Here is a 25,225-nt window from a genome sequence, read left to right on the forward strand (position 1 = left end):
CACTGACATTCGGGGTTAACTAATTAGTTAGCATATAAACAAGTGCAAAGAACTTGTTGTCTGGAATTATATTCAACTAATCTGATAGCAGTGGCTGTCTCTGAGAAGTAAGATGCCGGGGGATTTTCTTTCTCTCTTTTACCGATTTCCATCCTGTTTTAATCCTTTACCATGGGCATGTATTATTTTTGTAATAAGAAAAGGCAACAGAGACACCTCAGACAGGACTAGTTCCTTTTTACGCCTCTCAGAACCAGAGGAGTGTGAGATGACTCATCCACGTGGAAATCAAGGTGGCAAACCATGAAGCCTTTAACGTCAGCCTCAACGTCTGAGCATTGAATAGCATAATTAAGGAGGAAAATACAAGGAGTAGGTCCCTGTTGTTTCTGTCCTTCTTAGTCATCAGACTACAAATGTCAGATTCTCACCTGGTTTTGAAATTACGAAGACCATTTAACAGTAAAATAATAGGCATAAGATAGATATAGATTCCCAAACTATGGGGAGCTGGTCATCACCTCCCACCCACCACCACTATTCTCTGCCCGTCAAACACAGTTGAATGCCACCGTGGGAAACGCAGGCTGCAGCAGAAGGCTGTGCCGGGCGCATGGTTAATGCCATGCAGGTTAAACTGGGAAGAAGAAATCTGGTTCCCCAGCATCCTGGAGCTTCCTCAACTCCTAATACTTTGTCCTCTAAGTCTGAGATGTGTTTGCTTTCTAATCACACCTAACTTCTCAGCGTCCCCACATGTACACACAAACAGGGTGAGGCGGGCAGGACATGTCCCGAAAGGTCCAAAGGAGATGCCTGAGCTAGATGAAGAAGAACAAATGACCCTGGGAACCAAGAAGTCGCACAGAAAGAAGCTTCCTGATCTTTTTATTCCTTATTCTTTGTATCACTAAACTTAAAGGGAAACAGTCACCTAGTCATACTACTACTAAAACCAGAGGGTGATTTCTGTTACTTTTTACAAAATGTTCACGATATCTTTGCAAAATTAGTAGACACCCAAACTGCCACGTTTTTCAAATGGAAAAGCCAGTAACTACCCGCTGCTGGGACCAGCTCACAGGACCTGATTTTACTGCAGAGAAACCAAGATGACTTCTGGCAGACAGATGATTTTCTGCATGTGAATAAAAGGCAACTAGTGATGTTGAGCATGTTTTCAGGTGCCTGTTGGTCATCTGTACGTCTTCTTTGGAAAAATGTCTGTCCTCTGCCCATTTTTTAATCGGATTTTTTTTTTTGATATTGAGTTGTATGTGTTTTCTATGTATTTTGGACATCAGCCTCTTATCAGATATGTAGCTTGCAAACATCTTCTCCCATTCAGTAGGTGCCTTTTTGGTTTTTTTTTGCTTTGTTTTGTTTTTTCGTGAGATTGTCCCTGAACTAACATCTATACCCGTTTTCCTTCATTCTGTATATGGGATGCTGCCACAGCATGGCTTGATTAGTGGTGAGTAGGTCCACGCCAGGGATTCGAACCCGCAAACCCCGGGGCCGCTAAAGCAGAGTGCACGAACTTAACCACTACGCCAGCAGGCCAGCCCCAGGTGCCTTCTTGTTTTGTTCATGGTTTCCTTCATTGTGCAAAAGATTTTTAGCTTGATGTAGTCCCATTTCTTTATTTTTGCTTTTGTTGCCCTTGCCTGAGGAGACATATCTAAAAACATACCGCTAAGACCAATGTCAAAGAGCTTACTGCCTATGTTTTCTTCTCAGAGTTTATGATCATTTCGTAATGTAAAAAAAAATCAAATCACTATGTGGTACACCTGAAACTAATATAATATTGTATGTCAATTATACTTCAATAAAAAAATAAAACACTGCAACAAAATCCTTATAAAAAAAGTAATTAAAATCAACTCTTGGTTAACTCTTCTATTTAATTTCTACATCCTCCTACTAGGATGGCAAGTACTACTCCTTTTAAGGAAAGATTTCAACAACATCTTCACATGACCAAGGTACCCGGCGCCGTCCCTCAGTGCCTGGCTGTGGGGAGTGTTGGTGGTAGACCAGTCTAAGCTGAGGTCGCCTCCCAGTGACTGCCCTTGGCTGAGGAGAGTGGTGTAGCCCAAGGACACGACTCCTGGAGGGCACACCACCAGCGACCACAGGATAGTAAAGGGGATAAAGGTCCAGCTCCCTTGCCTACCTTAAGGCAACTCTGAGAGACATCCACGTCCAGAGGCCTCCCCTGCCTATGTCCTGAGGGTGCCTGAACCCCTCGTGGAGACTGCACTGCAGCCCAAAGCTACCCTCCTTCCAGTCCTGCTGCCTGAACTCCCCCGTGGGTGGGCGTTCTCCTCTCCCCCCCGGGTGGGCACTCAAGAGCGGGCCTCAGGAAATGTCCTACCCTCAGGAAATGTCTCCTCCTGGCGCCTGCTTCCTAGGCAGCTGACCTCCGACAATGGCCTCACCAACTGCTGGTAACTGCTGCAGAGTACATACAGAGCCCCCACCAGGAAGGGGCCCAGACCACACCTGACCAGTGAGCACCTGAGTCTGACAGTGTGCAGACACGCTGGCTCACAGGTAATGGCACCTTTCCCGTTTAGGTGCCAGTTCCCTGAGGCAGCCACCCACAGCAGTGCGTACTATTCACTCACTGACTCATTCATTCCCCCAGCATTTCTGGAGCTGGGCACCGTGCCAAGAACTAGTGAGCTATCCATGACCAGCTCCAACCTGATCCCGTCCTCGAGGAGTGTCAGTCTAGAGCAGACAAGCCCACAAACAGATTCATAAGGATGGGCGGTGATGGTGCTGGGCAGGAAACACAAGGGAGCCTGGTAAAGGGCAAGTGAGACAGGCTGGCTGGGGGAGAGTGACAGGAAGGCATCTCTGAGGGGCTGGCATGTTAAGTGCTGGGACCTGGAGGATGAGGAGCAGCCAGGGGAAGAGACATCAGCAGGGGGGCAGTGCCCAGGCCAGAGGACAACTGAAGAGAGCGGGGAGGGGAGCAGGATGAAGTTCGGCTTGATGTTGGGGTACAGTTTGGGTTTTATCGTAAAGGCAGTGGAAGCCACCTGGTGGCTTTTAAGGTGAGAAGATGACGTGAGTCATACTTTCTGGCTGGTGTGTGAGACCCAGCTATAGAGGGCAGGCCAGAAGGCCCCTCCTGCTCTCTGTGGACCCAGGCGGTACAGGTACAGAAGGAGAAAAGTAGATGGGAGAGGACGAGTGGGAGAGGGAGAGAAGGAGGGAGGGAAGAAAAGGGCATGGGGGAAGGGGGAGGGGAGGAAGAGGGGGAAGGGCACAAGGGAGAGGGGACAGGGAGGGCAAAGAGGCAGGAGGAAAAGGAGGCAGCACTCTAGAACCACTGAGGGACCAGATGCAGGAGGAGGAGGCCAAGTGTTGGGCTGACAGACAGATGGAAGGTAGACGCCATGTTCTGATATGGGGGAGAGGCCAGAGGAGCAGGTGTGGGGGCAGGGGACGTACCTACATGAAGATGTCTACACGTACTTGTGATGATCCTTGGGCACGCAGGGGTCGGTCCCACGTGGTGCCTGCCAGGAAGCCCCCTCAGTTTTTGGTTTTGGATACATAAAACATCTTCTGCAAAAGCCCCTTGGATGGATATTCAAAATCAAACTCCACATGCATGGTTGGCATCTGAACTTTCTCTGTTTGGCTGATTTACATCCTCTGAGGAAAGCTCTGTGATTTTGGTAACTCATCTATCTTGCAACTAGATAACCAGCTACCTAGCTACCACGATGGTGCTTATTCCTTTAAGTTTCACAGTACTTTGGCATATCTGTTTCTACTAGGAAATTTAATTGTGCATCCCCGCTTTGCCTCCAAGTTCCCTGGATGTCATCAGTCACTGTCCCAAAGCTTGGTCAGTGCTGCATCCCAGCGGGTGAATGGGGGGCAGGGCAGGGGAGGGGCAACGTGATGGAGACCACAGTGAGGACAAGAAGGAAAGGAAGTGAGATGCAGGTCCCCAGAGCAAGGGGCCCCTCAGCGCTCTGCCTTTGGGGCCTCTGCAGCTGTGAACCCACAGCCACAGGTACCTTTTACTGAGTCTTCCTTTGGTGCCACCACGCAGCATGTGCCGACACATGACCTTGCTGTGGTCACATCATTGGATATTATTTGATCGTTTTAGACCCAGAGTTGCTGTGTGGCAGGGGAGAGAGGAGAAAGAGGTGAATCACAGACCCCCCAGCGCCCCAACCGGATGGTGGCACATCTCCAGTGATTATCTTTAACTTGAGGTGGTAAGCAGATTTTGAAGATGTGTTAATGTACTTCTGCTTATTGCAATGGAAATGTGTAAAAATTCCCACCTCTGAGAGCACGTCACCAGCAAGCACAGCCTTTACAAAGGTTCCCCTCCCCTCCCTCGATGAACAGCAGCAGAATCCACCTGCACACACACTGGTCTTTCCACAGGGCAGCCCTGGGCCAGGTGCACTTAGCAACTAGTACCCCAGAGCCGGGGTCCCTCAGAGAGGGGCAGACTTCTCTGAGCCCTGCCTGGCCTAGGGAATAGGATTTTGGGGGAGGGCAGAATCTTCTAGTCAACAACCCCCACCCCAGTGCTCCAGCACTCTAACCTGATGCTCTGAGATCCCACGATCACAGCCCAATCAGAGAAACTACCAGCAGTCAGCGACTTCCCAGAAGGCTTCTGGCATATTTAAAATAGCCACGAATCCATGCCAAACTCTGTAGGCCCAGACTCAAAGTGTTTACACGGCTGGATTTAGAACTCTGAAAATAAAACCATTGATTTGGACTTCTCAAAACCAATACTACAACTGGACTAGAGGGGTAAAAATCATTTGCAAAGAAAAAACATAATTTTACTCAAAGATACTGCAAGAGCAGCCAAATTTCAAGACCAACGAGCCCACCCCAAACAGAGTGGAGTCCACCGAGTACGAAACCTGCATCTCTCCCGAGAAGAGCCCGGGATCTGGCTGCCTGGCCTCGCACAGCTCCTGGGACAGCAGAGCCACAGTGACAACCACCAGTCTTGGAATCTGTGTGCCTGCTAAGGCTGAGGCATTTACGCCATCCATCCTCCTAATCAAGAAGCTAAGAATAAGCCACACCTTACTTCCTAGTTATCACTTTTATTTTAAAGTAAAACCTGTGCCTAAATGTTTCAAACGTATAAAATCAAATGTTCCAATTTGGGCTCTGCCTCTGCAACAAAATGTAACCTTGGGAGCCAGACTTGCAGGCCAAGAGCAGGGGAGGCGAGGGTGCCTGGGAGGGGCTCCCCTCCTGCACCTGCCTGCAGCAGCTGCAGCCTCAGGAGCCCACCTGCAGGAGCCCACCTGCCTCGGGCCAGGTGCCATCTTCCAAAAGAGTGGGGGTCAGAGGTGGGAAGGGGGGAGGGTCAAGGCCCTTCCAGCTCTAACTTTCTGGGGTCATTTGTTTCAGAAATGTGTACTGAAGTCCTCTGAGCAGAAAAAGTGAAGCCACCGCACCAGCCCACAGGGTGGGTCAGGAAGCAAGATCCCTGCTCAGGAAGAAATGAGAGAAGCACCTTTGGACCCATCAGTGACCGGAGAGAAGGGACACGGCTCAACACTGCACAAAAACCAGGAGTGAGACCAGAGGCTTCCAGTTACCCATGAATTTACCATTATAATACCATTTTCATCAAACATACACAACCACTAGATAAATTTACCACCAGATAAAATGATTCCAGGGAAAATAAATACAAGAAGCTTTTTTTAAAACATTGTAAATGCCACTAAATATTCTCAAGTGCTCAATACAGTCCAGAAAGTGAGGTATCCAGCGTGATATCTCAGCTCTGGCGACTCCCAGGCAGGGGGCGCAAAACTCCATCTCACTGCCCACCTGCTCGGACAGCATCAGCCTCAGCCCTGCCAGGCAAGCCTCCACAGGCACCATCTGACACAAGCTCACAGGCGTGCGGGACAATCCACCAACGTCCCAGCTCTACGACTACTCTAGAAAAAAGTAGAAATCGCAATACAGTGGAAGTGTTACTGATCTTGCATTACGTGGGTTTGAGGAGATGGAGGAGGCAGGTTAGGGAAGATCCCTGTGGCGGCCTGCCAGTTTGAGGTCCATCGGTCTGAAATGACAAGGAAAGGAGGAGGGCAGTAGAGAAACAGACCTGAGACCTTCGGAACCTACACAGGACAAGACCACAGCCACCGTGCCGTGATCTCCCTGGGGCTGACAAATGCACCACCACTTTTCTGCACAAGCTACTCCACCTACTCTCTGCGCGGTCCAAAAATGTGCTGTTCTGGGGCTATATGGAGACATACTGCAATGCTAATTTCTGCCCATTAAGGAAGGCGTCCAATGCTGTGTCAGAGACTTGAAGAGCCTAAGCAGGGCAACAAGCTCATGCCGTGCCGTTCGACGGGCCATGCAGTGACAAGGACACAGCAACCTCACTTTTCCCTTCACTCCTGCTCTAGCTCCCAAGCGCCCAGGACCATCTCAGTGTGGCAGGGAAAGAAGAGGAGCGTGTCGGGGTGTAAGCAGGGTTGTCATCCACTGAAGGCAGCACGGTGGGCTAACAGCAGGAGCCCTGGAGCTCCTGACTGATGGGGCAGCCCTGGGCTTATTTCTTAATCTCTCTGTCTATATATGTCTATGTAGATATCTCTCTGTAGATAACCAATTAATCCTACTGATCTATGGGACAATGATCTACTTCACAGGGCTGCTGCTAGAATCAATGAATCAACATACGCAAACACTGCACAGGCGTGGCTACTGCTGCTGCTACTGCCTTATTGGGACACAGCAACAAAACCAGTCTAAAAATAGGCACCATCGGTCTATGCCTCAAATACCAGTTCGGTGGCAGGAGTACCAGACTGAGGGGCAGGAGGCAGGACCTAGGACCCGCCCTGTCGTTTACCCCCTCTGCTCCCTGAGCCGTCACTCAAGGCTCCCAAGCTCATTCCCTCCACGGCAAAGCCTGTGACCCACCCAGGGCACCATGGAGGGCCTCATTGGTGGAAAGAAATGATGATTACTTTTACTGCAGCAGGAGCAGCTCCCTTGTGTTAATCATAAAGGGCATAAGCCTTTATACACATGGGAGTGACAAAAAATTCAACGTAAGGGAAAACTCCAATCCCCACTTTCACACCTACTGGAAAATGGAAATGCTCAACATGACAGATTCTAGCAGGGCCTGGAGTTTGAGGAGGTGGGATCTGATCTTTCTGAAAGCAGTCTGCATCTCTAGGGACCCAGTGGGAGGCGGAAAGTTCCAGAAGTGTGTTTGAAGCATAGAGGCTGGCAATGTGATTGTCAGCTGAGCTGAGGTGACCCTCGCTGACTCCAGGAAGAACTGGAGATGGAAGGAAAAATGCTCCACAAACATACGCACAGAGCCCCAAACTCCAACAGGCACACCGAGGAAATGGACACCAAGAATACGGACACCTCGATTGTCTACAGACCCCGAAGACGAGACAGGAAGTTCAGGCCTGAATGTCTGAGGACAGAGGTTAAGAGGAGAAACCCAGGAAACATCCCTCTACCACAGAGAGCCTGAACTCCCAGGAATGTGTGCTTTCCCCTCCAAAGAGACGCTTCATGATTTAAATCCTTCTGACGTCCCTCAAGTCTACAAACATCCCTAATAAATCTCTGGGCACATTCTGTGAATGCAGAGAACATTCCTGTTTATTTTGGAAACAGACGAAATGAAGAGCTGAAAAGCCATCTAAACAATCTGTGTTTCAGAGACTGGTCACCACACACAGCAGTATTTTATCTGCATGTATCAGATTGTAACTGACATGCACCAAATACATCTAAGTTTGGACACTCACCTGAAATGGATTTTAACCTGGTATCTGAGATGAATGACCTTTTTAGGATTTACCTGGCATTATATACACAAACCATGTTATCACCCAAAGGCACATTTATCACAAATGAAAGGCATGTTTCTGCATGGGGACAAAATCCCTGGGTATAAAAAGCATTGGTTACCGCTTGCCACCTGGGAACCCTAAAACCAAATTAGTTACTGATGGAACCCGAGAACTCAATCTCCTTCCGTGGATCAATATCTATCTTATGTTAGGAAATGCCACAAAAATCTCCTGCAGTGTGGAAAATTAACTGCCTTAGGGACGCAAGTACCCAGATTCTTCCGTTGAGAATAAAGTTCACTTCTAGAGCTGGGGTTCCTCCCCTCACTGGACACAGGGGGCAGCTGAGGTCAAGAGAGACTGTTATCAGCCCACCCACCTGACCTATAACCCGTGCGTCCAATGAGCCACTCATAAGTAATGTCATCGGGAATCATCAGGATCCAGTGGAGAAGGGGGGAAAAGAATCGGGAAGATGGTTATTTAAAATGCCTTCCTCTGAACCAGAATTTGGAAGTCGAGTTTGAATCTGTCCACCAGCAGTTGTGTCCAAATCCCTGTAAGTATTGTGAGTACTTAAGTATTCTTCTCAAAGGGACAGCAAAGTGGACTTGAAACCCCAGCATGTGAACCTTTCCATTCACAGCTTCACCTAATAACTTATTCATAAATTTAACTACATAAATTAAATATTAAATCATACTAAATTTACTATTCTATAATTTATAATTTTCCCATATTTATATAATTTATGAATATTAAATATAATAAATATTAAAGAAAATATTAAATTTTAATAAATTTTTTAAATATATATATGTCAGTGGGGAAAAAGAAGCAAGTATATTCCAAAAAAAAGTCAATGGAACCCAAAATAGTTACTTCTTTCCAAGGGATCATTAGCTTTACTTTTTACCTACTCCACCTTAAGGGGAAGATACTATTTTTCATGAGAGTAAGATTTCTCATACAAACAGAACCTCGCTTTCCCAGCTGGCCAGGGTGGCAGCACTTTCTTCCAGAATATTTCCTGTTGTTGGGGGTGGGGGACTGGGTCACCACCTGGAGGCAGGTAAAACTGCAGCAGCGGGTAATGGGGACAGAACACTTATTTAGGCCCTCTGCTGTTCTAAGCCAGGGGCGCACACAGGTCCTGAATCCCCTCACCACTAGCCCAGGAGGCCAAGTGCTATTATCAAGCCCCATTTCTCAGATGAAGAAACTGAGTAACTTGTTCAAGGACGCACATACAGAAAATGGCAAAACCAGGCACCTGGCTCCAGATGCCTCATTCTCAGCCAAAAGGCTGCACGGACTTGTCGACCAGCTCGAAAGGAGGGACCAGCTGTGACCAGCTTGAAACTGTGACCAGCTTGAAAAGACTTCAAAATGTAATTATTACTATTCCACTACAAAAATGAGCAAGAAAAGACAGCACAGCAGTGTCACGGTATAAAATACACAAACTAACTTAGACCCTCTGTAGGACACAACTTGATGGATACATCTGTGGAAAACAATAAATTTCCCCAATACTCTAATTCTGAACCTTTTCATCTATTAATAACCTACTTTTAAAGGTCAATACTTTTATTCCGTAAGTGCTGGTCAATGCTAACAGCAGATATAAAAATTATAACCACATTATACTTTCAGGTTCTACTGCATTCAGCATCTACTCTTGTGTCGTAAACTTGGGATCTTAGTTTACAGATGGGCGGGCAAGGCCTTCAAACTTCAACAGGTCTTTTAAAATACCAGCGCCTTCCCAAGTGGCTCTGTCCATGTCTGTGTGTCTCGCTGTCCTGGGGGAAGGGGTGGACAAGGCAGTGAACTCGACTGGGGTGGAAATGAGCTTAGGACAAGAGCCCTAGGTTTGAAGCATCTCTCTCTTTCACTCCACGGCCTGCCTTCTACCTGGTTGTGGTGAGTGTAAAAGGAGCGAAAATCCTCCAAGAGGCAAGCGGACTGACCAGCTGAGGAGAGGATGAGAAAAGCGTAGCGGCTGCGTCCTGAATATCAGCTGTGGGCACAGTCATCTCCTCTGGCGCTGAGGGCCCCAGGGTCAGCCCAGGAGCACAGCGGGGGAACGGTAAGTGGTGGAGTGTGAATTTGAGCAGAGCCCTGGGGTCACGGCCACTCTTTCCACTAGGCCACATGCTTTTCCCCAAGGAGACCTGAGGATGATGATCCGCATAAGAACTGTTGGAACAAACAATTCTGGACACGGGGAAGCAGGCGATGGGGACACCTGCCAGGATGCTGCCTGAAGGCACACTGCATGTCAGCACCAACCCAAACACTTGTCACCTGTTCCCAGGCAAAGCTAAGGCCCCGGGAGGCCTTCTGCCCTCAGTGCCTCTCTATATGACCTGGCTCCCCTTTCACCAGCCCACAGAACACAGAGCAGGCATGGCGGCAGAGGTCACACATCGAGTTATCCAAGACTGGTCCAAATGGGCAGGCCCAAGGACACTTCCCAAGTAGTGGCTTCCAGAGGGGGCTACCGGGCCCCTGACCCCTATGGATACCAGTGTTCATGCTCAGACCCCCACTCCATCCCACCCCCACCATGCTCAGGCCGGACACTTCTCCCACAGCCAGACCGAAGCCTCAAACCCTGCTCAGAGCTGCCCAGTTTAATACTTGAGCCCCTTTCGACTGACAAAGCAGATTTTCTCAATCTCCTGTGTGTATATATTTAATTATCACTCCTCAGTCTTAGGAGTGAGGGTCCCCACAAGAGGTCTGGTCATGGGGCCAGCTCCCCACACCCTGGTCTCTTGCACGTGAACCTGAAGCACCTCTTACTGGGGTTACTTCATGATACTAACGGTGAGCAAGTTTTACGACATAATCTTAAAGGGTCAATCCACGGTGCTTTTAACCAAAGTAGTAGTATTTTATATACAAAAGGGTCAAAATGTTGGTTTGAGACCAACACAGGTCCAATGACTCCATCTGTATCATATTAGAAAACCTAAATATTTGAAGATAATGTGGAATGCACCAAATGATCTTTATTACACTCCACTTCACTGAACAAATTTGATAAAAATATCGTATCAGTGCCTATTACTCTGAAGGCTGCAAGTCACTGCCAAGAGGAGTATCAGTCACTATTCACCACCAGGAAGAGGGCTTCGGCCAGGGACATAGACATCTCCGCTTTTCAGGCAACGTGCTCTCCGGCTGCCATCCCTCCAGGGGGAAAGCTGGGATTTTGAGAGGCCGTGTTAGGACGTGGCACTCAGAACAGCTTTCTGAAATAAACACATACTTGGCTTGTATCAGGAATGAAATGAATCCATATGTGCCAATTAACAGTTACTCTCCCACTTACATGAATAAAGAAAGAGGGGGGAAAAGATTAAGCCAAAGAAAAAAGATTCTGTTCTCCCCACGCGTAATTTTAAGGTACAATGGTCAACAATTTAAAAAGAAGTAGTTAAACTGAAGATTATGAGAAAATACAGGGTGACACAGTAAAAACAAAATATGAGATTAATTTATATTTGTTGTATTTTCAGGGATGGGGCAAATGCACATCTCATAGCAAGTGTAAATCCAAGCATCTCACATATTTGATATTTTCTGTCTTTGGGTCTTTTGCAAAACATATCATAGATAATCATTCAGAAGCAAAGACGATCTGTGGGGCTGCAGAGTGCGGTACTCGCTTTCACATTCACTTCTGGCCTTCCTGAGAATCAGCCAGGGTGGGTAGCAAAACGCTTATTGAAATGAATGAGGCAGATGGGGTTCAGGGCAGTTAAGTGACTTGGGGCATCTTGCTAGCTGAATTGCTGCAGCCAAGACTAAACTTATTCCACTAACTCAGGCCACTGCGCTCTCTCCACATGGCGACTGAAAAGTCTTCCACAAGAAACAGAAGAACATTCTTTCCTGCCACCATCATCATATTACTCCCATACCTGAAATCAGTTTTTGAGTCAGGACGTTAAGAGAAAGCAAGAAAGCAGCAAAGGCCATGAGAGAATCTGATTAAGGTCACGCACGGACATCACCCCCCACTGGAAGCCAAAAGGTCAAATGGCATCAGAGCCGTGAGGGACTCGATGGTCCACCGGAGCCCAGACAGCACTAGTGGTGGGGTAGCTGCTGGGGGCCAGTGGGGAGCAGGGAGCAGATTGGTCCTGGCTGGCAGGCAGAATTCTCATTATGAGTCAGATTAGACGGCAGAACAAAGCAGGAGCCACAGGTGGGGACAGGTGGGAGGGCAGGCCAAAGAAATTACAGACAAATCTATCTCCCTTTAAGTTTTGGAGAAAGCCAGAAGACCAGGTACAAAAATCATCAAAATCCTAGATCCTGAAAGGACTCTCGACCTTAAAAACTAGGACAGGACTTTAAGACCATTGATTCTAGGCCCCCAGACAACAAACACAACACCCCTTCCAAGATTCCCCCACAAGCCTATGCTTGGAAGCCTCCAGTGACAGGAAACTCTCCATGCAGGGAGGCAGCCTGATCCAAAGTGTGATGGCTCGGCTTGTGAGAAGCGAATTCCTAATTTTGAGTCAAAATCCCTTTCCCTATGCGTTTCACCAATCAGCACTAACTACAGGGTCCTTCTTATGTCTGCTTCTCAAATACTGGGAGACAAGTCTGCATGCTTCCAGGCTTCTCTTTCAAATTAAAAATCCCCAGTGTCTTGAATCAACTTGGTTTCCAGCACCTTCCATGAACCAGATCAGGAAAGCAGATTAGGCACCTCCTCTTAAATACCAGAGAGGTCAGACTCGCAGAAGGTTGGGATTCTAGTTTGGGAACTAGAATAATCGGAACAAGAAGATAAAAGCGTCTCCGAGCTATGGCTGAGCTGTGCAGCACCACAGGAGGAAGGAGCAGCCTTGCTCAGGGCTACCACACTGTAAGCAGCTGTGCCCACGTCTAAGGCGGCAGGACTGAAGTTCCAGGAAAGCACACTACAAATATGCATCCCTTTGTAAGTCCAAAATCCTGTTTCACTTATTTCACAGACCAACTGGTTTTCCCATTGTTTTAAAGCCCTTGCTAATTGGAATGGGAAGGTACAAACTAGAGAAATACCCACTGTCCCCCACCCACATCAACTGAAGAAGTGGTTTCTGGGTAATTCTGATCTGGTGTAAGAACTACAGAGGGCAGGAGATGCATGGGAAAGGCTGGTGGCATTGTTTACGAAGTCAGTTCTCAAGTGTCTGACAGTCAGCAGGACAGCTGAAAAGAGCCCTTGCAATGGCAGGCACGGGGTTGGGGGGGCCGGGGGGGGGACAGAGGACGACACAAGATTCCCTTTGACAACCACATCAAACAAATGAACATCCACTCACATGAATCTGTATCCCACTGGTACCCAAAGACAGTCAGGGGTCCTGCATGTTGACCAAAACAACTACACGGCGTCATGCAAAATCTCGGAGCTAATGCCCACCCCAGAAATCGATTCAACACTTTGTATCACCTCCAACAAGGGACTGGGTAAGAAAGTTAACTCTCATTTTCCCTTTCACCCCACCAACTGAAATGTACCTCTCAAAAATTATCTTCATTAGTCAGATAAAGACCTCTCCCTGCTACACCTGGTGCTGAACGAGGGAACAGAGTATTCCCATCTTCCGACCAAGGCAAGCTTATTTTTTAATAAGCTTTCTGAGTCTTTAGATCCATTAGTGATGTCAGAATTGAAAACTGACCACGAAAATGAAAACAAGAGATTATAAGAAAACAAAGGGCCAAGACCCATCTTTGAATTAAAACCAGCCAAATGAAGACCTGCACTAACATTTTTTTAATTATAGGAGCATCTACATTAATGTCTTAAGGAAATTAACAGGAGAAAAGAGAACTAACGAATGTGGATGCCTACATCCAGTGAAATATATGAGAAACATAATTTCTAAGGCTGTCACCTACAAAAAAGTAAATATCACCACTACAGAAGACTAATTTGGGCTGAACAAAACCTAGAGTAAAATGATGGCAGGCAGATGGTACTGCTCTTAAAATGATGCAAAGACAATAATCTCCCTTCTTTTTGCTAATCTGTTGACCTTAATACCAATTCTGTTCATCACCTGGGGATATAACTGCAGCTGGATATACTTTATCTCAATCACTGTCCTCAATAAATAAAACCTTCACTGTTTTTCATTATTTTACTCACTGTGATATTGTTTTAAATTGATATAGTTTCAGGGGCCGGCCCGGTGGCACAAGCGGTTAAGTGCACACGTTCCGCTGTGGCGGCCCGGGGTTCGCCGGTTCGGATCCCGGGTGTGCACCGACGCACCGCTTGTTAAGCCATGCTGTGGTGGCGTCCCATGTAGAGTGGAGGAAGATGGGCATGGATGTTAGCCCAGGGCCAGTCTTCCTCAGCAAAAAAAGAGGAGGATTGGCATTGGATGTTAGCTCAGGGCTGGTCCTCCTCACAAAAAAAAAAAAAAAAATTGATATAGTTTCAAATTACCAAAAAAATAAATAACAACCGCCTAAAGGAGATCTCCTATCAAAAACAAAAACTTATGCCAAAAAATATTTTTTTCTTGAAAATAAAAGCTCATTGTGGAAACTGTAACATCCTTTTTAATGCTTGACGTTGACATTAGTTGTATAGATCTGGGGAACAGGAATGATTTCTTAGGAGTTAACTATAGAAATCCCAATTACCTTGCTGGCAGAGAATCTCCTCTTTGCCACCTGGAAAACTCCTACTGATCCTGCAAGACCCAAATTGTTTTATCCCCCTGTGAGGGCTTCATTAACTCCTTCCCTAGCTCGAGGACATCTGCTCCCCTTTTTCATGTCCCCCAGTCTTCTCATTAATTCCTCTCACAAACATTTATTAAAAGTCTACGTGACAAGCACAGTGCTCTTACAGTACAAAGTGGAATAATACAGGCTTTGTGCCCAGAAGGAACTCACTGACTATGAGAATTGGCAGACATGTACACGAGGTTATTATTACACTCTGGGATTAATGCTCTAATGGAGGTATGCTGTGCAGAGAAATACAGCCATACCTTCCCCTAAGTATCCTGTGAAGCTGTGATTCATTGGAACATCTCCATCTCCCCCAACAGGCTATTGACCTCTGAAGACAGGAAGTTCCCTCTAGCTCCCTGTTCCTACCACAGAATACACCATAGAAACTCAACAAACGTTTGTTAATGCAATAGAAAAACAAGACAACTCAAAAAAAGAAAAGCAGTACCAAGTGCTTGATAGCTGGGTCTTATACTTCCAAACAAAACGTATTTGTTAATTGTATAACCAGCCAGATTTCTGCAATGGGCCTATATTAAAAACTGGAGGATCTGTTTAAGCAGATGTTGTTTGCACATTTCTTTGGTGGCAGGATATCCCAGGTTGACATAAAGAAAGATGCTAACAGGTGACTATGCTGACACATGGGCTCCAAATGGAGAAAATAAATGCAGTAAGACATGGCTCAAGCCCCCAGCGTCTGCCGAGAGGGTCCGTGGCTGATCTTCCAGGCTGCTCTGTCTCAAGGAGAGCAATTCAACCCTGTAACAAAAACAATGGGGGTTTTCCTAAATTGCTATCTGGAGTCATTTATAAAAGCAAGTAAACTCTGAAACGCTAACTATGTAATTAGTTCAAAATGTTTCAAACGAGAAACTTTGAGTTATTTTGTTTCTTTAAAACCATGTGTGTCCTTTTCAGTAACAAATCAAGTTCAAAAATAAAAATGTATTGTTATTTCTGTAATTTTATTTCATTTAATTGCTGCTTCCTCTTTCTCCACTGAATTTTTTTTTAACTATATAAAACAGTCTATCAAGCTACACAAATTGAGTGATACAAATCAAGGGAATCAGAAATTAAAGAACAAAGCCACTCGTAAAAATGTGCTGTCAGAAATCAGTTGTAAATTACTAATTTAAAAAGCTAACCTCAGTCAGGGCTATCAATGAATCACTTTATTAGTGTAATCAATCCCTCTGACAGCAACAGAACACCCTGAAGACACGTGAGCTCTGGACGGGCACAGCCTGCAGCTGGTTCCAAGAAGTGTTTGTAGACTGGCTGAGATGCAGAGAGCATGCACCAGAAAGGGACACCCTACGATGTAATTAATCATTTATTATTTGATCTTTCTTTGTATTAAATTATACTTGTGTCAACAGACTCTGCCCTAATACATGTGTATCAGGTGACAGGAAACTGCCTTTGATCCGACACAGGGCCTCTCTGCAATGTTCTAGGGCTCGCTAATAGCTATGACCCTTACAGAGAACAGCTGCCCTGCAGCTCTGGGAGGCGACTGTTATCCATCAGGGGGAAGGAAGAGGAAGCGCCTAAACAGCCGAGTACCAACAGGGATTAAAAAGCACACGAGAGTGAACCTATGACATACAACTATCTACTGGGGCTTTGGGGGGGAAAAAATGAATAAATAAAATCTTTAAAAAAAAAAAAAAGCACACGAGAATCATCCTACAAAGGTAGGTGCTTCAATCCTTTCACCCTAGTGCCTTGAATTAAGAATACAGGAAAACGATAGGTCCATGACACGTGAGCCTGTGTGTGTTTTAAAATAAGGCTCTGTCCTGCTTCCCTATTTCCAGCACAGGTACCTCGTCTAAGACAAGGCGTATAACTCTAAGTAGCCAAGTAAACCATTTAAACTATTTAACGTAATAATTACTTAGTCCACTAAAGTTATTTCCTACAGTTAATTCAAAAATTTAATAGCTGAAAGAGCTTAACAAAAGGAAAGCCTGCCTGGATAACAACTCTTCTCTAATTTCCTTTATGCTTAAAGAACTTCACATTTTAATACCTTGTGGCCAAGATTTAAAGAAAGCTAGTGATGCTCCTCCAGATATATACATATCGTGTTACAGGTCCACAATAGCTTATCTGTAATCCTGAAATCCAAAAAGTTCCGAAAATGGAAGCTTTAGTCACAAACGTTTCGCAGATTCTTGGTGGCAAAACATAATTTATCATATTGAGTGTGAAAATCTCAGGCTTTGCTACAAATTATTAGTGTCTGATTACAGAGTGCTGCCCAACCTCACACGCACTGTTGCACCATTTTACTTTCATAAAATCCAAATTTTCTAAGTCCTGCAAACACACCTGGCCCCACAGTTGGCGCAAGGCTTTGTGGACCTTTGCCCTGTGGACAGGGAAACTGAGCCCGAGTTCTACTGCATCTGAAAGCTGCCTTAGAGAACTTTACCCTGAATTCAAAACCTCATTTAAATAGCACCTAAATTATGAATAATCTGTCATAGGAAGCAAATATACAAAAAGTGGAAAAGTATATAATAAAACGAGAATACCTGAAAGCTCTGGGGGCTGCACTTTGTCCTTGTAATAGATACTGGCCTTACAAAAATCTTGAGAACACTGACGTTCTAGCCAAAGGCAGGTGAAAGAGTTACAACAGCTTTTTTTGTGATTACGTAGAACTTCAGAATAAAGTAAAGCCCCGGAGTTCTGATTGTGTGTGCCGTAACCTAGTTCATTAACAGCTTTTTCACGCAACCCACAATACTAGTGTTATGTCTCAGACCAAAATAATTCCACCCTGAGAAGAACTGGCCACAAGGGGCAAACAAACCAAGCATTATTATCATTATTACTATTATTGTTATCTTATACTGACCTAGAGGGGAAAATTCCACCACACTCCACAGCTTTACTATTCCAAATCAACTACCAATCCATTTGACCAGACAGGAAAATCCCAAACCCCAAAAGCTTTTACGTTGTATCAATAGGTACCGCATGAAATACATTAATTCTAAATCATGTCTGTGCACTTCTCCCTCCCTCTCTACGATGCATACTTGTCTGGAACCCAAGCAGCTAATTACTATTTTCTACAAAGCCCACAAGAACAAAGATGCAAGCCTGCTATTAGAGGGAGAACTGGGACCTGTGATCTGCATTTCCAGTGAACACAAACGATGCCAGTAGCAACTTCATATAAACGAATCGCTTTACTAAAATAACTCACGTCATCTTTGATATTTTAACAGCATGTAGGAAGGGATGGGATAATGGTTAGAGTCAAAACATAATACCTTCTAACGTAGTATTCCAAGGCAGGTTAAAACACAAGATGCGTACAGCAAGTTAAACAAATGCAAGCCTGGCAACAGATAACTTTATTTTATATCCTCACTAATAAGAAAATTCAGATTTTAACCCTACGGCACATTCAACTGCTTGGTTTCCAACATTCTCTATCACATTCTGAGGATCATTAGAAGCGTATCAGAACATGACATCAATTGTCTTCAGTTTACCTTACAAATGCTTCAGGGAGGGCACTGATTTCTTTTGCATGGTTTTGGTATGCACCCTAAGCAGTCAGTAACAGGTGAAGTCCGCTAGGAAGGGAGACCCTCTCCAGGGGTGGTGAGTTAGCAGTTGAAAATCTCTAATCAAAAGCCCACACTGCAATGCTTGTCCAACTACCTTTATCTCTATCAGCAGCAGAGTTTTGGTAATTAGCATAGGGGATGTTACTAACGACCATGCAATGCATGGGGACAACATCTTTAGGCATCCTCCCCAGGAATAGGGTGTAAGAATCTGGCCCCACCACCCACCCCAGGCTCTTGCCTTCAGAGTACTGCTCCAGCACGTGGAGAGACCAGGTCTGTGTTTTGCCGTTTCTGGAGGATTCTGACCCACAAACGCTACCAGAAGGTTACTTGATTCTTGCAAGGGAATATTATCCTATCTGTCTCTAGAACCGTCCCTGCAAGGCCCCTGTTGAAATCATAAGAGAACACAGAACTGGGATTTCAGAACAGGCTGCAGGGCCGTGATTCTCCTGGCTGTATGCTATCATACAGTATTACTAGGAGACAGAATTCTGTCCAGACTTGCTCTCCCCATAAGACGCCAGTTGGCAGGGAGGCCGTAGGAAGAGAGGCCGACATCCCTGCCCAGTGGGGTGAACTGTCTTTACCAGAAGAGCAATAGTGAGAGCGAGGCCACGTGACAGCACTCACAGACGGTAGTGCCTACAGGACAGCTAGGGCTTGGGATGGAGGAAGAAATTAAGAGGAATGCTGCTTCTCCCAGAGAAGCAGCACCACCTGGACGGCAGCTTCAGCGGCCCAGGCCGGGCTCCCTGCAGCAGCCCACAGGCATCACAGCCAGCAAGCGCGCCGCGCAGCAGCGAGCTCACCGGCCTGCCCATTCAGAAGGCTGCGCCAGCGCCTGCGGGAGAAAGGCGCCACCGGGCAAGGTGCTCTCTCCGCAGACTCAAAGGGGCTGAGACGGCCGACCCTGAAAGGCGCTACCACACACAGCTAGGAGCAGGGGCAGTCAAGAGCTTACAGACCGCTGCAGTCTTCCTGGGGAAAACCGCACTACCCGAGCTCACATCCGGCGTGGCCGCTTGCCGGCTGGTGACTCGGGAGGGCAGGTCCCTCGGCTGCCTCCAAGTCCCAGCGTGCTCAGCCGAGCAGGCACCCTGCGGAGCCGCACCAGTTCCCACCGCAGCCCTCCCCTCCCCGACCGCGCCGCCCACCTCTGCGCGGGGACCCGTCGATGCTCTCGGCGCTGGACGAGTGCGCGTCGGCCGGGGCCCGCCGCAGGCTGCTGAAGTAGCCGCGCGGCCGCGACGCGGCGCCGCTCCTGGGGGAAGGGCCGCCGCCGGGCGCGCCGTCCCTGCGCGCGAAAATGCCGCTGAAAAAGCGCAGCAGCCGGTGCTCCGAGGCCGCGACGGGGCCCGCGGCCGCGGCCCGCGCGCGCTCCAGCCGCTGCAGGTCGCTGTTGTCCAGCGTGCGGTTCTTGCTCTTGCTGCGCTCCCAGCGCTCCAGGTCCGAGAGCGCATCGTTCTTGCTAAGCACCTCGCCCACGTCCAGAGTGTTGCGCTTCTCTGAAGAGGGCTGCGAGGCGGCCGCGGGCTCCAGGGCGGCCCCGGGGGCGGCTGCAGTCTCGCCGGCCGCAGCCTCCCCGCCGGGCGCCCAGGCCAGGCTCCCGGAGCTGCTGTGGCGCCTCTCGCGGCCGAAGGCCCGGCCCTGCGGCGTCTCGGGCCCGCTCCAGTGCCTGAAGCTGAGACTCCGCCGCAGGGGCGCGGCCCGGGCTCCCTCGACGTCGGGGCTGCCAGGCGCGGGCGAGCCCGGCCCCTCCTCCATGGCCAGGGGGCTACCGGCTAGGTCCGCGGGCCCCTGGCCGCGTGCGCACGGCCGGAGCCGCCCGAGCTCCAGCTGCCCGGTGCTGCGGGTGCGGAAGGTGCGGAAGTCCCAGGCGCGCGGCCGGCAGCCCTCCGGGTCCTCAGCGCCCGCCGCCTCCTCGGCCTCCTCCACGAGCCTCCCGGGCGCGTCTGGGGAACGCGCAGGCCGGGGTCTCCGAGCCGGGCGCGGGTCGGGGCCTCCGGGGCCCGGCGCAGCCAGCTGCTCCTTCCTGACCATGGTCACGGAGATGCGGTAGACTGTCTTCCTGGGGGGCGTCCCGCGCGGCATCGCGTCCGCGGGCGGAGACGCGGGCTCCCCGCTGCCGTCCAGCAGGTACATGTCGCCCGGGGCCGCGGCCGCCGCGCCGCCCGCCGGGGCCCCGCCGCATCCAGCGCGCCGCGGGCTGGGCCGCGCAGTCGGGGCGGTCACCAGGCGAGACCGAGAGAGCGGGCGCGCCCGGAGAGGGCCCACGCCCCCCGCTCGCCGCGAGCGCCGCGCTCAGGCTGCGGGGACGGCGCCCTGGCGCCCGCCCGCCCGTGCGCCGCGCGGCCCAAGTGCGGGGGTCCGGGCCCGGGGCGCCGAGCCATGGGCCGGCGGGGCCGGTGGGCGGAGCGGCGGGCGGGCGGTCAGGCGCGGGGACGGTCTCGCCGGCAGGTGCGGCCGCGGCGCGCAGGGCCCGGGGCGGGCGGCGGCGCCCGCGGCTTCATTGTCTACGGCGCGGTGCCCGCTCGCATCCCCGGGCTTTTTTTGCACAGTTCGCCGGCTCCGCAGCCTCCGCCCCTCCCTGGGCCCCGGCCGCGCGGGCAGCTGCGCCGGCCGCGCCGAGGGGCGGGCGGGCGGCTGTTTAAAATGGAAACGCGCGCCGGGCGGGGGCCGACGTGCAGCGACCGCGGGCCGCGCGCCCAGCCCGGCCGCCGAGTCCCGGGAGCGCGGCAGCGGCGGGAGCGCGGCCCGGCGGGAAGGCACAAGTGCCGGAGTGGATCGCCGCCGCGCGGACCGGAGCCTCCGGGGGCCCGGCCTCGTGCCCCGCCTGAACCCTAACCCTACGCCAACCCTCCAGGGCTTGGCTTGCAAAAAAACACAAAATAAGGGACATCTCTCACCTACTGCGGGTTTATATGAAGCATCTCTCCCAAGCATGGAGCTTTAAAGAGAATGAAACTCAAACAATGTATTTGTTAAAAAAAATTTTAAAAAAAAAAGGTATCTTAGGTACTGTTACCCCCTAACTTCACATCCCGGGAGAAGAGAACAAAGAAAAGACGAGGATAGCAGCTTCCCTATGATGCACACCACTGCCCTCCAGGTGAAGGACCATGCAGTTTCACCCCTAAAATAACATTTTAGGAGCATCTTCCAAATGTGCGGGGAAAGGCTCCTGACAGACAGCACTTGTTGCCCCGGATAGCAGGCAGGAGCAGACAGTGCTTAAGAACAGGAAGAAACAAGACCTGCCTGTCCAAGGTGGGCGTGTCCACTTCCCAGACATCTCAGTTTTTACTCCTATAAAGTAGGGATGAAGAGAACAGTACCTAAACCCTGAGTCTTCTCGTGAGGACTGAATTAGCTGAGACGTTCTGTGCCAGGCATTCTGTGTAAGCGCTCAATATTCACCATTAATATGTAATATTGAGTTCTCTTCCGTCAGATTCCCCCACTCGCTCCCTCCTGGCTCTTACAGATACTGGTTCTTGATATTATCTGATGCAGCACAAAACACACACGCAGTTGATCCACATATCCGTTCTTCATGATGTCCTAAACATAGATGTTTCGGTTTGCTGGTTTAAAAGTTTTGGAAGAAAAATATCATAAATATAATGTCCAGTAATCAAACTGGATGCTTCTTACACAGCCTTCTCCAGGAAATGCCAAAGATGGTGCAGGAGGCTGTTTCTGGGGAAAGTGCCAGTGGCCAGGCGTTACTCTGGGATTCGAGGACTGTAAAGTGCTGGTTTCCCTTCTTTAACATGTTAACAAGTAATTATGGGGCACCTATTGTGTTCATGGCACTGAAAAGATTATCAAGACGAATCCTTAGGTCTTTTATGAAGGACGTTATAGCCTAGGACATCTGGATTCTATCTCAGAGTGAAATTAACTATTCAGATTTAATGAGATAGATCAGAAAGCCTGCTAGTTGATTCAGTTTTATTTTTATAAAGATACTGTAGGGGCCAGGCCTGTGGCCTAGGGGTTAGGTTCAGCACGCTTTGCTTCAGCAGCCCAGGTTCAGTTCCCAGGTGTGGACCACTCATTGGCAGCCATGCGGTGGCAGTGACCCACATACAAAATAGAGGAGGACTGGCACGTTGTTAGCTCAGGGCAAATCTTCCTCACCAAAATAAATAAATAAATAAATAAAAAGATACTTTAGAGCACAGAGGATTTTTTAGGGCAGGGAAAATACTCTGTATGATACCATAATGATGGATACATGCCGTTATACATTTGTCCACACCCATAGAAGGTGCAACACCAAGAGTGAACCTGAATGTAAACTATGGGCTTTGGGTGATAACAACATGTCAGTGTAGATTCATCAGTTGTAAGAAATGTCCCACTCTGGTGGAGATGTTGATGGGGGGAGGCTCTGCATGTGTGGGGACAGGGGCTGTGTGGGAATTCTCTATACTTTCTGCTCAATATTGCTGTGAACCTAAAATTGCTCTAAAAAATAAAGTCTATTAAAAAAATACTTTAAAACATGTGACCACCTTCAGTGGCTCTCCCTGGATGACATGATTGCCACCATCATAGGGTTGCAAGCTCCATCCATCTGCTCCTGGCACTCAAAGGTTCAGGACCGGTGCCTCTAACATGTCCTCGCTGCAAAGGTGCAGAACCCCCGAAAAGATCAGTCTTACCTTCTGAGTTTCAATAAAAAGCCTTCTTTGATAAGACCCAAGAACCACCAACTTCTAGAATAGGAGACAGGCAGTAATGACCCATCAGAATGAGGTTTCTACAGCCCAACAGGTTAGGGAGATGCAGAGGCTCAGAGAGGGTAGGTGCTTTCCCCAAGGCTACACAGCTCATCGCTGAGAGCTGAGCCTGGAGTCTTGGAGTCACACTGCCTGTGCCCATTCCTGTGCTACAATGTCATTTTTTTTGTCTTGGTATCAGCATTTGCTTTGTTGGCAACGGAGAGAGACAGACAGAACTGTGTGACTATTCTTGAATTTGACATGAACACAAATGATATCTCAATATCTGAGCAAGTTTTCATTTATTCATTTATTCATCAAATATAGGGACACCTACTCCAACACTGCACTGTGAGAGGGCAGGGTCTCTGTCCTCAAGGAAGTCACAAACACGTGAAAAATGCTGCAGTTTTCAAGGCTGATTTACCATGAAAAGCCAGTGAGGGAGATGATAGGATGGATGGCAATGCAGAGCCCAGCATTGTCTGTCTAACGGATGAGCACCACTAAGATTTGGCAAAAGTCTAAAATTTTACAGCTGCAGCTACATAGACTTGAAGGCCAACTGGGGTTGTAAGCAGACAGGCAGGGATCTCTGGTAGGGGCGATGGTGGGACCAGAACCCACCACTCCTAACTTAGCCTGGGGCCCATTCTCACTATATGAGACCACGGCAACTTTCAAATATTGAGACGAATTTTAATATGAAATTAGTTGGCCTCTAATTAAGATATATAAATATATCTTCTTATCTGAGGCATGCATAGAGCCCAAGGTAAAAAAATAAAATTGCATTCCTTTAGAGCTCAAATATTGAACTGTTACTGCCTTCTGACTGTTGCATGGTTTCCAGAATCCAGCCCAAGTTTTGCACTTTGCCGTATGAGGACGCAGGGTGCAGAGTAGAAGATTCCATTTGATCCACCTTAGATGACACTGAATCTTAGATGACACTAAAGCAGGGAACCTCTTAGCCATAGCCCAGTATGTTCACTATCTTTTAGTGCTTTTCCGCCTCACAAAGAAGCACTTATTTGCCACACGAATCGTAATGACTGCACATTAGGCCTGACTGTCTAGATGGAAAGAGCTGAGAGAGCTGCCTCTCCCCAGTGCCCTGGATACATGGGCTCTTCCGACGCAAAGAATCAGAGGCTCAGATAGAAGCTGTCACTCCAACATCTAAATCCCCTTTCACACAGCCAGACCGGCCTTTTAAAAATAAAAATAATCATACTCTATATGTTCAGGTGGCATTATGCTTATTTTCCTGTTGCTTTTTAAACTGATCCCTCTGAACCATCATCTCTGGATTTTTTCCATGCCTTAGAGTATATCACCATTTTTGCTGGGAAAAAAAAAGCCTGTAGTTGATCTCTCAGCTACATCAAAACCAAACACAGCAGGCAGCAGGCAAAGCCTCAGCGTTGCAGAGACGCCAATGCCCGAGAGGGAAAGACTGCATAGGGGGGTCCAGGACAGGGGGACAGCCCTACCGGTGCCCCCATTCATCACCCTCAGCAGCTGGCTTTGCTCTCCCAGTTCCAAGTCTATCAGATCCTTTGGCCACCCTCCCACGACTTCCCTGTCCCGGTCCATTTCTAGCTGCCTATAAATTAAACCTCCTCTGTGGGAATATTATTTTGTAAGTGTTACTAGAGCTGATAAACCTTATTTAAAGGAAACCTCCGGTAGTCAGCTGACTTTCCAAATAACAGAACTTGCTGGCTGACAATCAGGTTTACAGTATCTTAGCAGAACCACGTCTGCAGGCAACAGAAACTGGCCAAGCACTGACCTTGCCCTAGCCTCTGCATGTCCACCCTAGCAGCCAACAAAGAACCCATCCCCCAGTTCATGGGGCACTTTAAAGGCTATTTTCTAGCAGCAGGTTGACTGGCAGGTACACATAAGAAGCAAAAAGAAAGACGTGTGTTTTACTAACAATTTCATGTTTTACCTTGGCACGAGACTCAAGTCAGATCATCACAGGAGAAATGGTTTTTGATCTTAGTTCTTCCATGACGTTCAGCTTCTGCAGACCGACGACTCTGCAATCAACCCTGCCCGGGCTGAACTCATTAAGAGACCATTTTTCCCATTTTATAAGCTAAAGGCTAAAAGTGGAACCGTAAAAGAGATAAGGACTTGACCCCTGTCCTCCAGTCGCAGAAGGATGAGTATACTCGGTCTCTGGGGCAAGGCCATTCTGATCCAGCAGGAAGAAAGACCAAGGGAGGTCCTTTGAGTA

The 25,225-nt window shown here is 48.4% G+C and overlaps 1 protein-coding gene across 7 annotated transcripts in view; it reads right to left on the bottom strand.

Moving 5' to 3' along the window:
* The window catches only part of AGAP1 (ArfGAP with GTPase domain, ankyrin repeat and PH domain 1), a 561,603-nt gene that overhangs the window by 382,678 nt on the left and 153,700 nt on the right, over positions 1-25,225 (bottom strand). For 2 of the 7 annotated variants that reach the window (XM_087424644.1, XM_087424648.1), the window contains exon 1: positions 19,399-20,553. The exons of 2 other annotated variants lie outside the window; for them this stretch is intronic. In XM_087424644.1, the coding sequence (XP_087280770.1) occupies positions 19,399-20,386 (988 nt within the window). In that variant the 5' untranslated portion in view covers positions 20,387-20,553. Of the gene's footprint in view, positions 1-19,398; positions 20,554-25,225 lie in introns of those variants that run through there. 3 more of the 7 variants (XM_087424645.1, XM_087424643.1, XM_087424646.1) reach the window with 2 other exon arrangements.

The sequence above is a fragment of the Ceratotherium simum genome, chromosome 37 (assembly GCF_057802395.1).
Source record: "Ceratotherium simum simum isolate JZ-2026a chromosome 37, ASM5780239v1, whole genome shotgun sequence".
Classification (NCBI taxonomy): domain Eukaryota; kingdom Metazoa; phylum Chordata; class Mammalia; order Perissodactyla; family Rhinocerotidae; genus Ceratotherium; species Ceratotherium simum.